Source organism: Hirundo rustica, chromosome Z (assembly GCF_015227805.2).
Source record: "Hirundo rustica isolate bHirRus1 chromosome Z, bHirRus1.pri.v3, whole genome shotgun sequence".
In the NCBI taxonomy this organism is placed as follows: domain Eukaryota; kingdom Metazoa; phylum Chordata; class Aves; order Passeriformes; family Hirundinidae; genus Hirundo; species Hirundo rustica.
This window is the reverse complement of record NC_053488.1, coordinates 38,292,876-38,308,290: the sequence shown is the minus strand read 5'-3', so window position 1 is coordinate 38,308,290 and position 15,415 is coordinate 38,292,876. Positions and strand designations below refer to the sequence as shown.

Genomic DNA, 15,415 nt, shown 5'->3' with positions numbered 1-15,415 from the left:
GGGCAGAATGAGCTCCCTGCTCCTGCTGGCCACACCATTCCTGATCCAGGCCAGGATGCCATTGGCCCTCTTGGCCACCTGGGCACACTGCTGGCTCATGTCCAGCTGCTGTCCCCAGTGCCCCCAGGTCCCTTTCCTCCTGGGCACTGTCCAGCCACGCCTTCCCCAGCCTGTAACGCTGCAGGGGGTCATTGTGGCCAAAGAGCAGGACTCAGCACTTGGACTTACTAAACTTCCTCTTATTAGACTCTGCCCATCCATCCAGATGGGCAGATCTCTCTGCAGAACCCTCCTGCCTTCCAAGAGATTGACACATGCTCCCAGCTTAGTGTCATCCACAAATTTACTAATCAAAGATTCAATACCCTCATCCATGTCATCAATAAAAATATTGAACAGAACTGGCCCCAGCACAGACCCCTGAGGGACACCACTGGTGCCTGGCCACCAGCTGGATGCAGCACCATTCACCACCACTCTCTGGGCCCGGCCATCCAGCCAGTTCCTAACCCAGCCAAGAGTGCTCCTGTCCAAGCCACGGGCTGCCAGCTTATCCAGGAGTGTGCTGTGGGAGACAGTGTCAAAAGCCTTGCTGAGTCCAGCTAGACAACATCCACAGCCCTTCCTGCATCCACCAGGCAGGTCACCTGGCCATAAAAGGAGATCAGGTTGGTCAAACATGACCTACCTCTCCTAAACCCATGCTGGCTGGGCCTGAGACCCTGGCCATCCTGCAAATTCTGTGTGATGACACTCAGTATAAACTGTTCCATTATCTTGCCAGGTACTGAGGTCAGGCTGACTGGTCTATAATTACCAGGACCTTTGTCCCACCCTTTTTGTGAATGGGTGTCACATTGGCCAGCTTCCAGTCATCTGGAACCTTGCCAGTGAGCCAGGACTGATGGTAAATGATGGAGACTGACTTTGCAAGCTCATCTGCCAGCTCCCTCATCACCCTGGGATGGATCCCATCTGGGCCCATAGTTTTATGGGTATCCAAGCATCTCAGCAGTTCTCTGATTGCCTCCTCCTGGATAATGGGGGGACCATTCTGTTCCCCAGATTTTGCTAACATGAAGAGCAACTGACAAACCTGCCTACAGAGCACACTCAGTGGCTTTTGTTGTAACCAGATTTAACAAGCTTCTCTATTTGATACCTTTTATTTTCATCATTCATATCCTTGCATTTTGGAAAAAGAGCCATATTAGACTGGTGTGGTGTTATCTAATTGCTATTTTATATCCTTTTTCATGCAGGGAGTCTTGCCAAGGGTTCTCTTTTACTCTATCCCAGGATAACATAACATGAGCCTGCACTGGCAGAGTTTGCATGCACTGTACAGGCAGCAGTGTGCTCTGCAGATGCTGCTGCAGGGAGAAGAAAAAGATCTGGAGAAAGCTGATTGAATTGTACAAAAACAAGAACCTATAGGCAATGTGAAGAAGGCAATTATATTCAGACTGCCTGCTTGTGTCCCTGATGTGATTTGTGCTGGTATCATTCGTGTTAGTAGTCTGCTGGAGATATGACTGGATAAAAATCAGCCAAATGGTTGACTTAACAGCATCAGATGGTATATGCTTTAGTTAAGCATTTAAGATGTGCTTAATTAAGTTGTAAATCAAATAAAATATGTGGATCCTTTTCATGTAAGTGAGACTTCCCCTTTCACTCTGTTCTAGTCATAGGACTATTAAATATTTTTATACTTATTAGTCCTTTAATAACATGAAAGAGTTTCATATTAGTCTTCATCAATTAGTGATATATATACATCTTAGGAAATTTGTCCTGATGCTTATTCTTTGAAGATTATTTACTGGAGGTGTCATGGGTGCTTTTTCCCTTTCATTTAAATTTATTTTTATTTCTAATGTTGTCAGAATGTAGAACTTGATTCCAAATTTCTGATGTAGTTTTATAAAAAATCTTGTAAGGTTTCATGCATTCCAGAGTACATTCATATAGCTGAAATAGGAGACAATGGAATGTAAACTTCTTCAGATGTTTTATTTATTATATATAGTAATAGGTGAAATTACAATATAATGGTGACGGATGAACATTCTAGAATTAAAAGCCAAAAATCTTGAGAATACCTACCAAAAAACCCATCAAGTATTTCTCAACCCCACAAAAACTTTTCAGACAGAATATCTTTAAATAGTGTTTTAAATGGCATTTGGCATCTTTTATGGCTATTAGGAGTATTTTCAGTGTCTTTCTGAGCCTTTCTGGTTTGACTAATTGACTAATACTGAATTTATAGAATTCAGTAAAGCTTCATCTTCTACTTAAATTAGCTCCCTAATTTTAGAGAAGGGTAACATGAAATATGAATGAGAGAATTTAATTTTCCTGGAGTTATTTCTGTTTGCCTTTACTGTATCTATCTCCTTCCCATGGATACTAGACAATGTCTGTTGTATTCAGAATATTGTCAAATTCAAACTAGAAAAACAAAACAAAACAAAACAAAACAAACATTCCCATGGCAATTACTAATGGAAACTTATCACAGTATAATGGTGAACTACTGTAGAAGTGCACAGGCCTCTTAAAGCTTGCCAGGAACATCCATCATCATGCACAACTATTTCTTGTAAAAGTAGAGGCTCAGATAAATTGAGTAATCTGAGCTTCCTGAATCTTAAGGGGAGTAAGACTGTTTTTCAAGCAGCTGAGGCCCAAATCTGTGGAGTCATTTAGGGGTTCAAATCAAATCCTGAATATACATTGTTAGTAAATACGAGGCAGAGAGTGTTAATACAATGTGTTCATTCTGAGGAGAGTAGCTGAAAGAAGCTATACTGCGGTGTTCTGTTGGTCACAGTTAGTCCTCATTGTGAAGTAAATAAACATCAAATTACAGCTATGTTGATTGGAACTTTACCAACAATTTTCAGAATTTGTTTTCTGCTATGCAAAGTCAGTCAATACATTGTCTGAAGTACTTTCTGAGGAGAATTTAGTGCATAATGGCAGGATTTGCCAGTACTGAGAAAAAAAAATCATCATTTAGATAAATGAGCCAAACATTCAGACATTTGGGATCAGAAAATCAAACTAAAGGTGTTGAATGTTTTTGAAATCACATTAAGTATTTGTATATATTACCTCACCCCTTTTTTATACACTGAAGCTGAGAGCTCTAGGGTATGGGGTCCACAAAATAAAAATGGAGCATTATAGATAACTCTTCTTATTTTTCTAGTTTGCAGTATAAACACAAACAATAGGTAAGAGGGAATAGGAGCAGCTTTTCTTTGTTGCTTGTGACCACAAGTATGTTCTCAGTTTGGTTGCAAAGCTGAAGGAATGACAAAATCATCTGAGCCTAATTATAGGTAAAAGACGAATGCAGTACTTCATACCATACTATGACCTGAACATGTCCTAGCTCACTAATTTCTGTACAGAGAAGCCTGAGAAAACATTAATCCAAAGTTGAAATACACATAGCTCTAAAAGAAGTTGTTATTTTTAAATTATTTAAATTTTCCTAACAACAGCAAAAGAAATACTATTATTTACTTATAATGGCTGGCTGATTGACTTTCAATAAAATTAATGTAGATAAAAAATGGAAAATTAGTTGGGTTTTTTACATGGCTGTTCCTTAGGTTTTGAAAACTTCTTCATTTTATGGACTTGAGTTTATCAGTGTAATCCTAGTTAAATCTTTCAATACCAACTCCAGGTTTGCACGAAGGTGACACCAAATGTAATTGTGTATAAAAAAATCAAGGTGTTTTACCATATAAAAGTTTCTTCATGTAATGTGACCAAAATGAGTGGATTAACATAAATACTCCAAAGAAGTGCTCAAAAAAGCAAAATTGTCTTAGTTTATAAAATAATATTTTATTTATTTGCTATATTGAGAGCATAAAAAATGTGAACATTACAGTAATTTCAGTCCAGAGTAACAACTAGAGCTGCAGCAGTGTGATTCAAAATTGACAGTGAGAGGTAAGGGGTTATGTCTGACTCTCAGAGCACAGTCAGGAAAATACATGGATTTTTCTGGCTGTGTGTAGGCTGCTAGCTGAGGTAATGCACAGCTACTGCTTGCAGGCCACAGGCATGTGGAGTCTGGAGTAATTTCAGTGTTACTGTAGGGACAGACCAGAAATAAAGAAGACTATTTTCTTTTCTGTATTCTCTTCAAAAAGAAATCAGGCAGACCTGAAAAGAGCATCTAGGAGAGCTTTACTGTTTCTATTCCAGTCCATGTGAGAGTAAAAGTTGCTTCTACAGGAGAGTTTTGTTACTTTAAAAGATTCTGGCCTCCACTGGAAGTACAGGTTTTGCAAGAGATTTATTATTTTATTTTCTCATCCTGTATTTGTCTCATAAGACCCAGGATGGAAAAGTTATGTAGTCTATATTTCAACATCACTTACAATACCAACAGTATGCACTGATGTAGAATTATTAATTTTGGAAGCACTCAAAGAATTAGTAAGATGGAGCCACCCGCTGGCTCTGGAAAGTGGCAGGGAGAATATGTATCTTAAAATGCTTCTTCAACAAATAAGTAAGTTACTATTGAAGGCTTTTGAAGTATGCTATCTTAGTGTCTCTGATGAATTTTTTCCATGTAGTTAGTCCACATCTCTTCCCGGGTATCCAAGCCTCTATTTAGTAATCACTTACAAGCATACTTAGCTTTTATGCCCCTCATGTACAAGGAATTTCAACAATAAAGTTAATTGCAACTCCATATTAGCTTTTACATAATTAGAAGAGCCAGACCAATAAAAAGCAACAGTCCATACAGTAATTTGGAAAGGAATTAATGACAGAATCCAGAAGTTAGAAAGAGCTGTATCAGAAACAGTATGTTGTTGCATATTATTATTTAAAAATCATGGTGCTAATTACTTTAATAACAGATTTTGGATACAGATTAGATGCTGCCAAGGTGAACAAACTTGAAATGCATGATGTATATCATACACATTTTTCCTGTAACACTTACTTTGTTCACAAAAGGCGCTAGAACCTGGCATAATTTTGCAAAGCAGAAATTTTATTTTGCTGGACTTAACCTTGATTTATGTAAATTATACACAGTGTAAAATATAATTCCTCACATAGACCTCAATTTTGAGGCTCATTTCTGGGTGGAAAAGTGCTATAAACATATTTGAAGTTAGACAACCACCACTGCAGATAGATGATGTAAAATTCAAATCATATGATGGGAGTATTAAAAGCCAGAATAAACCCAAAAGAAGAAAAGGAATTATAAATCCAGCAAGAACTGGTCTACACTCTTGGAGCTCTTTCAAAGTACATGTGCAGCAGCCACAGAAACAGGATGTTACTGCAAGAGAATTCTGTCCATGAGCATCTGAAACAAGAACAGTATGAAAGGATGCACAGAAAAGTGTATGGTGGGACTGCTTCTCTGTGTGCTCCTTAAGCAGGGTTTCTGGGATGCTGAGAGCTCTTCAAAGCCTGGCTCTGAATATTTTGCTGGACTTGTCACCAGGTAACTGATGCTAATATAGTTTTTATATATTTTATGATGACTGCTATTGTTACAGTAAGAATTAAATTTAATCCTACCTGCAATAATAATGTTGAAAAAAAGTGGTTTGTTGTAACATTAGACTGTATTTTAATTGGAGTCTTACTAATTTATTTAGACAAATTCTATAAAAGGAAGAACTGTTCAAGCTACAGATAGGCAGTACCTTTTTTCTCCAGTTATCAATACTGCCTGCAATATATCTCTATCTACTCAAAAAATGAACTTTTTTGTTGGTCAGATTTTCTATGCATAAATATGGTCAGGAGAACAGACCTGTGATTTGGAGCTTGATCAAGAGGTAGAGAGTGCCTTTTTTTTGGATTACCAAATCATTGGTATGGTAATCTTTTAAAAATTCATCATAGACTAAGAAGATACATGGATGTGGTAGCCACTCTGCATTCAGCATGAGACAGCCAGGTTCTTCTAGCTACTAAATAACTGTAGACCTCTGAAACACCTGGTTGTGTCACATGCAAAACCTGTAAATCTTTCAGCAGTGGTACCTGCAGGGTTTCTGTGGGACTGTTAACAAGCCTGTAAGAGTACTGAATGAATTGTGTGAAAGCAGCTAGAGAGAACCTGTAGAAAGAAATTTTTGTGAAGAAACTTGGTCCTCAGAGGAGACACATGCATGGGAAGCTGAGAGAGTACACTGCCTGCTGTAGTTTTCCAGAGAAGGATATTAGACTAACTAGATTAGAATTAGATTAGAACACCTGGCTATATATTCCCTGAAAAAAGAATAGAGTACCAAAGAAACATTTTGATCCCACTGATAAGAAATTCTTGGCAAGTCCCAGGACCCAGTGAATCACAAGAATCATCTCACTGACTTTGTATGCTCCAAAACAAAGGCTGAAAGCTGACATTTGCCTTTTTGGAAGCTGTACTATGTAGATTAAAATCAATGTAAAGTTTGCTCCCATCAATAAATTTCAAGTGTGGTATTGTGCAATTCAGTTTAGTTCAGACAAATGCTGATTGGAGTTTGAGCTTCCAGATGACATCTGCAGAAAATTTGCTGAGTTTGTACAGTAAATTCAACCTGTCATTCTCTGCTGGAGGACAGTACTGTAATGTTCTTCTTGTACTTTGTTCTGAATCTCTGTAGAGATTGCCACACATAAGCAGTGGAAGAAAATATCTGCTTCTGACTCACCACTTCTAAGCCATGGTTGGGGCGCACCAGTGCACCCAAGGAATGTGGAGACCAACAGGACCATCAGTGCCATGCAGATTGTGATACAGCTCTGCAGATCTCAATAACACTCCAGGTCTTTTTTTTTTTTTTTTTTTTTTTTTACTGGGGTAGTTGTGGCCAAATATATCACAGACAGCCCTGCATTTTTTAGTGGATTAGGGAGTGACAGCTCTCTTAGGAGTATATGCATGAAAATCCTGAGTCTTTTTATACTGCAGTCAAATAACGTAGTATTTTACGTATCTTGTTGCTTTCTCACTCACGCAACAAATATGTGATGGTTTTGTACTGATTTTGTAATGCAAAATAAAAGTAGAAACCCTATGTGAATTTGTTTCACCTTCTTATTCAACTCTGCCTCCAGTGAACACTAGAACTTTTGCTATTTAAATACATTTTCTTTGTCATTTATGTACATTGTAATACTTTTAGGGTTCTTTTAGATAGATGTATTAATATTTTATGTATAGTTTTCAAATTACTGATGTAATATTTAGATGTAAGAAACCTTTTATTTCAAGATGCAATCCCCTGCTTTTTTTTTTTTTTTTTTTTTTTTTTTTTTTTAATCTGAAGTGATTGTTTTTAGATGACTACTTAAGACTGAAACAAAAGAGATCCCATATGCGTGGAATCTCTTATTTGTTTTCGTATTTTGCGTGCTGCTTGGTATGCCCAGCCCTTCAATTACCTCACTGCTAATTTCAGGTTAGTTACTATGCAGCCTTCCCCACGAGACTAGGCAGCCGCCGAAGGTAAAGGAAGAGTCTTGACTCTCTGGTTTCGGTGGGATATTTCTGCTTTTATTCTTATGTCCTGCTCAGCTTTGGAGACCCCCCTCCCGATGGAGAGCCGCTGCCAGAGAGCCCTGGCCCCTCCCCTGCCATGGCTTTTTCCCCCAGGGGACAGGGCCGATAGGCGAGACCCAGAGGCACCGCCCAATCAGTGTTCAGTGGGAGGAAACAGGATTAGGTTATATCTCAGTGAGTGGGTGGGCACTGCTGGGCAGGGACAGATAGGAAAGAACATTACAAATATAAACCCCATTAATGCATTACAACATTACTAGATATGTTTTACTATTATACAGCGTGTGTCTCGGAAGTAATCCCCTTGAAGATAACAAATTATATGCAAAAAAAATCTGGCCTTGGTATGAGTGATTTTTTTGCCTCGTGAAACAGGTCCTTCAGAGGTCATTCAAACTTTCTGCTCTGTAACAGGATCTCTAGGACACGTAGGAAGCCAGCTTTCCTGTGGACTTTGTGCCTTTAACAGCAAAACTCACACTTTCCTGACTACAGGACCCTACTTCCTGAACTATTGATTCATTGCTAGCTCAACCCCGCACTCCCATTCTTTAGGATATGTTCTGGAGAAGCCTAATGCCCAGACCATCGCTAAAACATGAAGTGTTTTAGTGTTGGAGTTTCTAATCCTATTGTAGAAGGGAACTGAGTAAAATCTAAACTGTCACAGACTTCACAAAAAAGTCACCATTTACTTATGGCACCATGATCTCCTAGCAATGGCTAATTGCTGTGCCAGCGAATGACCTACCTAGCTGTGAGAGCCCCATGAGGCAATGGGGAGGTGTGGGCCTTGGGGAATGAGGTTAGTGTGTCATACAGAGCACCCCTGTGGGGTCAGTGATTTTGTATCTGACCTACCCATGCTGGAACTCAAGGTCTGACCCATGGCAGGCAGTGTTTATACCCGTAGCAGTTGTATGCTTTAAGTATGGTTTAATCTTCGAGTATTTGGAAGAAACCCAAACAAATACAAATCAAATGTCTATATATTTGGCTAGATGTTAAATATTAATTGAAAGAGCTAAAGTTGCTCTATATTATTAAAGTTATTATCAGCCACTGAAGAGAAAATGCTCGACTATTATATTCTGTAATTTGGCTTTGTGCAGACTCATCCAGCTATCAAAGCTCATTAGTGCTCCCTGCTGTCTCTAAACAAAACTTGTGTCTGGCAGCAGTTCCTAGGTAAGTAGACTACTGTCATTTAGGCCATGCACATGTACTCATCCCAAAACAAAGTAATTCAGTGACCAGTTAGATGAAGAAAGAATGGGAATGTGGCTATTGCACTGAGTGTTTCTGAGACTGATGAATCTAAAATTAATTTCCACCACCCTCACCCATCAGTTCTTGCAGCTGGCATTACCTGATATTGAGATCTCCTGTTAGAACTTCCAATGTCTGCAGTACAAAGCCAGGTGAGTGCTTCAATAATCCCGTCAATAACATGCCATGGTCTTATCAGCAACTTGGCAGCAGTATCTTTTAACCTTCCTGTAGGTCAGGAGCATACTCTACAAGTTCAAGCAGAATATTTTTTTATATACTTGTCCTTGTTTAGGGCAAATTTTGGGATGAAATCTCCAAATGGGGCTCCTCTAGAAAAGCAGATTCAAGTGACCCCTCCTCCCAACTGGCTTGGGAAAAGAAGAAAAGTGTAAAAAACTGTTTATCTACCAAGTATTCACAAACATAAAAAAAAGGAGAATAATATTAAACAATAAAACCTCTTACACTTTCGAAGAGATGGCAAAAATCAGAAAGTCCTTTCATGGGTGATAGTTCTGCTTGCACGGTCTCTTATTAGTCTCTCCTGCACTGGAAAATGCTGTGTCCTGGGCCCTGGTGGGCTACCGGTGTGAGCTCCTGGTATTTTTCTGGGTTTTCAGTCCAGAGCATGCTGATCAGTTCCCAGAAAAAGGGAAAAAAAAAAAAACCAAAACCCACAGTCCAGGGAACTTCTCTGCCTCAGCTAGCAAAAAACCCCCAACTAACTAAAAGAAAAGCAGATCTCTGTCCCACTGTCTGTCTGTGCTGCAGATGACACAGTCCAGGAGCAGAATGCAGATGAGTGAGAGCAGTTTTTGAAAACAAACACCATGCTTCTTTTTCCTCCACTTCTCTCTCAGAACCAGTCTTAAAGGTACAGAACTTAATATGCAGCATAAACAGAAGAGACAATTGGGGATACAAGCATCATAAAGTAACCCCATTACTCCATCAGCTCAGCATTTTCTGATAACTGAATTAAATTAGATAAATTTGTTGCTTTGTGTTTTCTTATATTTGCCATACTATTTAATCACAGTTCTTCAAATACCTGACTTTTTGTAAGGGAAAGAAAAAAAAAAAAGTCTAGAATGATTTTTGAATAAGGAAGGTGTGGTAGTCCTAATATGTGATGTACAATTCATCTGATGGATTTACTTAGTGAAGTTGCAACTGGGCAGTGTTTGGATTTTCAAACAAAAAACTTTTCCTTGCTTGGTTGGGTTTTTTAGGTTGTTCTTTGGTTTTTCTCTTTGGGTGGAGTATTTGGTTTTGATTATTTCATTTATCTAGTGTCTTCCTGTTAAACGGCTGCCACATTCTGTGCAGTAAAAACTATTGCTGTGGTAGCTGAAACACAGAAATAGGTTACTTGTCTCACAGACTTCTCTGGTACCTCAGGTCAGCATGGTATGAGGTATTAAAGAGGTAGATAAAGTGACCAATAAGACAAGAGTGACCTGTTTTTACAACAGGCAAGTAAAATTCTGCTGAGCTCTGGGCTCAGGCAGTTGTGCTGCTGTTGCTACACAATAGTTCACACTTGCTGTGAAACAGTTTGGGGATGCAGATTTCATGTTGTAGTCATCACTGTTCCTGTAACTCTGAGAACTCCTGAAAAGCTCATCCCTCTCCATGTGGTCCTGAAAGTAAAGCAAAACCCCACTTCACACAGTGGTAGACTATGACCTGCTCACTAAATCTTCATCATCGTCTCATCTCCTTCTTATAATTCCCCTTTTGGGTGGAGAAATGTGTGCTGCAGAGACTGAAGGGGAGCTAAAATACTTGGCTTAGAAAGAAAAGATTCCTTCTCTATGAGAAGCAGGAGAATCTGTGTCACCTGAGAGTGAATCTGTGTGTGGGCTTAAATCTTGCTATTGAGTTCCCATTTCGCAAGACTGTGAGACATAAAGTGTTATTTTATTTTTAATGAGTAGATTCCCACATCTGGGTCTCAGCTGCTAACAACCTTCTTCCATAACTTGTGGGCTGACTGTGGCTGCTGAGGCAAATAATATATTTTAAATACTCACTGGTTTGCTTCACTATTCACTATGCAATTGAAAGCATTTATCATTTCTGAGAAGCATGTATTTATAGCTTTTCTTTTATCTTCCACATTAAAGGCCTTTGCATATTTATTAGCTGATGGTAGCAGGCATTATATATTTCTCATTTGTTTGCGGTTGCCTGTATTTCCTGCTTTTGGCAGTCCAGCAGAAAGTCAAAGGAAGAGCTTACAGCAGTAACAGCACTTAGGCTTTTTACACAGGATTTTCAAAAGAACAACACATTCACACAGAACAATTTTCAAAATGTGGACATTTACAGGTAATCACAGACAACTAGGCAAAATAACTGAAATGCACCTTCTTTGTGACTGTCAGTCCTTCTTTTATATTTGTAAACTTCCAGTCATGTTCCATTTTGCCCTAGCTGTTTTTCATTTCATATTTCAAAGGAATGTGATAATTTTTTAACACAGTGCCGATCCCTGTTTCAAGGCTGGTTAAGTTTGGAGGTTGCGTTCTGCCAGCAGCTTACACGAATGTGATGGAGAGCATAGTAGTGAAGCTGCCAGCAGCTTACACACCCTTTTGTGATGGAGAACGTAGTAGTGAAACCACTGCATATTTTGCTTTCTTTTCCACTTAGACAACAAATGGGGTGTGACTGCTGCTCCCTAAAGGGTCATTTTTTTCCCCTTGAGAAAACACGTTTCCAAGGCTTGCACTCTTACAGTAAGTTGCATTCTGTTTTCTTCTGTTTCATTAGGGTACACTCTTCCTTTATATGACCCTATATATGTCTTCTCCTCCTGCCTCGGGCTGTGTTGGGGTACGCTGGAGACTCCCGCCATGGGCGTCCAGGCTGCGTGGGGACTCCACTCCCCGCCGGCAGCCTGGGGGATGTCCCCCGTTTGCAGGGCATCGGGCATTCATTCCCACCAGAGTACAGTCGCTCAGGTGCACTCAACCCCAGGCGAAGCACGCCTGTGGCGGGGAAGGCAAGCAATCACGCTGACCATTCCCTTCTCGGCCCTGCCGGCCCGACGAAATGGAGCAGCGCAGGGAGCCCAGCCGGGACCGGTGGGGCGGAGAAGCGGGAGGAGCAGGTGAGGGCAGAGAGGTGTCCCCGCGGGCCGCGCCGTGCCATGCCGTGGGCGGGCGCAGGAGGATGCTGAGGCCGGCCAGCGGAGCGCATCCTGACGCAGCTGCGGCCCCAGCCGCGGCGGGCGGGCGGATGGCGGGCGGCGGCGGGGCTCCGCGGGGCTGAGTGGTGGCGCTGCCGCCGCGCCGCGCCGCTCCGCGCCGTGCCGAGCCGTGGTCGGCCGGGCGCCGCTGCAGGCTGGCCCCCTGCGGCTGCCTGCGGGGCGGCAGCGGCGGGCGGGCTGCCGGGATGATCCGGTTCCGGAGCTCCAGCATCAGGTCTCTGAGCTCGGAGATGAAATGCACCGTGCGGCTGCTGGACGACTCCGAGATCTCCTGCCACATCCAGGTGCCGGCGCGGAAGGGCGGCGGCGGCGGGGCGGCTCGGGGGGCGGTGGCTCTGGGGGCCGGGTCCGGGCGGCGGCTCGAGGGTCGCAGGGCCCGGGCTGCGGTTCGGCTCGGCTCGGTTCGGGTGGGCTCGGTTCGGCTCGGCTCGGCTCGGCTCGGCCGCGGCAGGAGCTCCGCTCGCCGCACGCCCCGTTCTCGGTGAGGGCTCCGCGCACCTGCGGCGCGGCAGCCGCGGCTGCTCCGCCGTCTCCCGGTGCTGCGCCACGGCGTTGCACTGCACGGCGTGGAGCCCACCCGGCCGCTGCTGGAGCCGCGGGATCAGTCGGGCTCCGGCACGCCCGGCACAGCGTCCCCGCGGGCGGGAGGAGCGCTCTGGGCTGCAGTGGCCCGGGCGAGGAGGGAAATCCCGGCGGCGACTTCCCCGTGCGGTGAGGCAGTAACGGGGTACCCCGGACGGTGCCGCAGGCTGTGGAACCCATGTGCGGGAGTACTCTTTCTCCGATACGGGAAAGCCCTTCCTTGGAAGCAAGGCCCGCGGCGTGCGGTGTCGGGAATCGCCGTTACCGAGATAGCGGGCAGAGTTCAAAATGAAGCTCTGCCCCCTCTTCTTCTTCATCTAAGACAAAAGATAACTTGGAGCAGTCTTTTCAGTGATAGTAGTTGCTGTGTGGTTGGGGAAAAAACCCAAACAAACAAAAAAACCCACCCCAAAAACATAACAAAACAAAACAAAAAACCCACCCTACTTCGCCGTAGTCCCTCTTCCTAATTACTTAGTCCCTTTTTTTATTCCTTTATTCCAAGTAATAACGATAAAGATGTGAACAGTGAGGACTCTCTAATTTTCAGGTGGAGCAGCAATGTTTGTAATGTGTGAAAGCAGGGGTATTTCAGGTGTTCTAACAGGAACCATAAGTCTGGTTACACTATGGAAGATTTACAGATTCTTACAGATTTAATTGCAAGCATCACAATCAAGTTACCTTCTGAAATTTCCATAGTGTTCACAGAATAACAGAGATGAACTTGGCATCAGGATCAGAAGATGTGAGTGGTCTTGGAAGTTGTTTGTCACTCATTGTTGGTATTTCTGTCTCTCTGAAAGAAAGAACTACAGCTTTAAATTGAGCTGGTAATCTTATACTAAGACCATTACAGCTGAAAAACTCCAAGTACCATGAAATGCAAGCTCCATTTTTGCTTGGACCAAACTATGGTTTTTAGTTCCAACAGAGCTATTTAATAGCAGAACACAGTAATATAGTTCCAGTTATAAATGACCTAAAACAATCACCTAGTTGAACTGCCTGATTCTCCAGGGCTGACCAGAACATAAAGCCTGTTACAGAGGGCATTGCCCAGGTGTCTCTTTTTAAGGCACTGTCAGGTTTGAGGCATCAATTCCATGAAGCCTGCTCTAGTGTTTGATCATCCTCTTAGTAAAAAATGTTTCCTGATGTCCAGTTTCCTGGTACAGCTTTGACCCATTCCCATTCCATGTTGCTGGATGCTGGATGAAAAGACCAGCACTCCCTCTCCAGATCCCCTCTAATGAAGTTGTACGGGACAATGAGGTCACCCCTGAGCCTCCTTCTCTCCAAACCAGACAAACCCAGAGCCCTCAGCCGATCCTCACAGGATGTGCCTTCCAGCCCTTCCACCAGCTCTGCTGTCCTCCTCTGGACCATTCAAGGACCTTCCCACCCTTCTCAACCTGCGGGGCCCAGCGCTGCCCACAGGACTCAGGGCGAGGCAGCACCGCGGCTGAACCCAGCAGGATGATCCCAACCACAGCTGGTGCTGCTGTGTCTGGTGCAGCCTGGGATGGGGTTTGCCCTCCTGGCTGCCCGGGCACACACTGCTGACTCACCCTGAGCTGCTGCCGACCAGCACCCCCAGATCCCTTTCTGCAGGGCGGCTCTACACACACAGCTCTCCCAGTCCATGGTTGCATGCTAGTTACTCTCGAACAGCATGTAATCTGGAAGTAACAGGAAATTACTGAAAACATTTTGTATGTGTATCATTCTAGTGCTCTTATTAATGAAGAGCATGGTTATAAGATTTATTGGGTAAGAAGCAGCATGGGCTTCAGAGTCTTTTCTTGGAGCTTAATGCAAGCTTTGCTTATCTTATTTGGGACGTTTAAAATTAGTCTTTTTACAAATTCATAAATTTAAGGTCAGAATCTGAGGTGGTGGTATGACAGCTCTTTAGTTGGAAGTATTCAACAGATTTACATGATTAAGAGTATTCCCTTCAATGCCTACAGGGTAGAAAAAAAGAGTTACTTTAGGTTATGTTGAGCAAGGTGAGGCAATGGACTCAGAACAAGTATTGCATTGTTGTGGCTCATTCTGCAGGCAGGAGAAAAATCACTGTTGAAAATATTTTAACTATTAGAGTTCTAAGAATGATTCTGAAGGTTGAATTCTGTTATAATGTCATTTGGAACTTGTTTTTCTGAGTCTGCACACTGTTAAAAACATTTAAACTGTGTGAATATCTTACCTGTTTCTTTATCCTCCCGAGTGCACATAGCTTTTATGATACTAGACTAATGAATCCCAAACAACTCAACTTTTTGTCTTTAGTCTTTTTGTCAGACCTGTATTTGTGCTTCATAATGTGGACAAAACTTGCTAGGAGCTTTAGCAATACTAATTTATTTATTTTTTTTTTTTTTTAAATGAAAGAAACCCCCACACACCTATTACATCTATATGTTGATGTATGTTCACTGGGACAAAATAGTCACATGGACAGATGATGTGCTGCTGGGTTAATAGTAGAGATACCAGGGTTGTGCCTGCTGGAACATGTTGGACAGCTGTGTTTTGGTCAGTAAGAGGATAAGAAAGCCTAATTCTACGACACTGAGAAATGCCTTCAGAATCTCCTAGGCACACAGGATGCAGTAAGGAGTGTGACAACTGAAATTCTAGCTGTGCATTTTCAGGGAAAAGGGAGGGGAGGTATGCATCTAGTCTGGATGGTGAGGTGTGTAGATATGATTTGCTGCAGTTCAGCACACCAAGTTTTATCAAATCCTACTTTTCCAAGTACACCTTTCCAGCACTTG

At 42.4% G+C, this 15,415-nt stretch overlaps 1 protein-coding gene across 1 annotated transcript in view; it reads left to right on the top strand.

Moving 5' to 3' along the window:
• Nucleotides 1-12,187: 12,187 nt before the first annotated feature.
• FRMD3 (FERM domain containing 3) overlaps nt 12,188-15,415 on the top strand; it is a 150,179-nt gene continuing 146,951 nt past the window's right edge. The window contains exon 1 of the mRNA XM_040090729.2: nt 12,188-12,334. Coding sequence (XP_039946663.1) covers nt 12,236-12,334 — 99 coding nt within the window. The 5' untranslated portion in view covers nt 12,188-12,235. The remainder of the gene's footprint in view (nt 12,335-15,415) is intronic.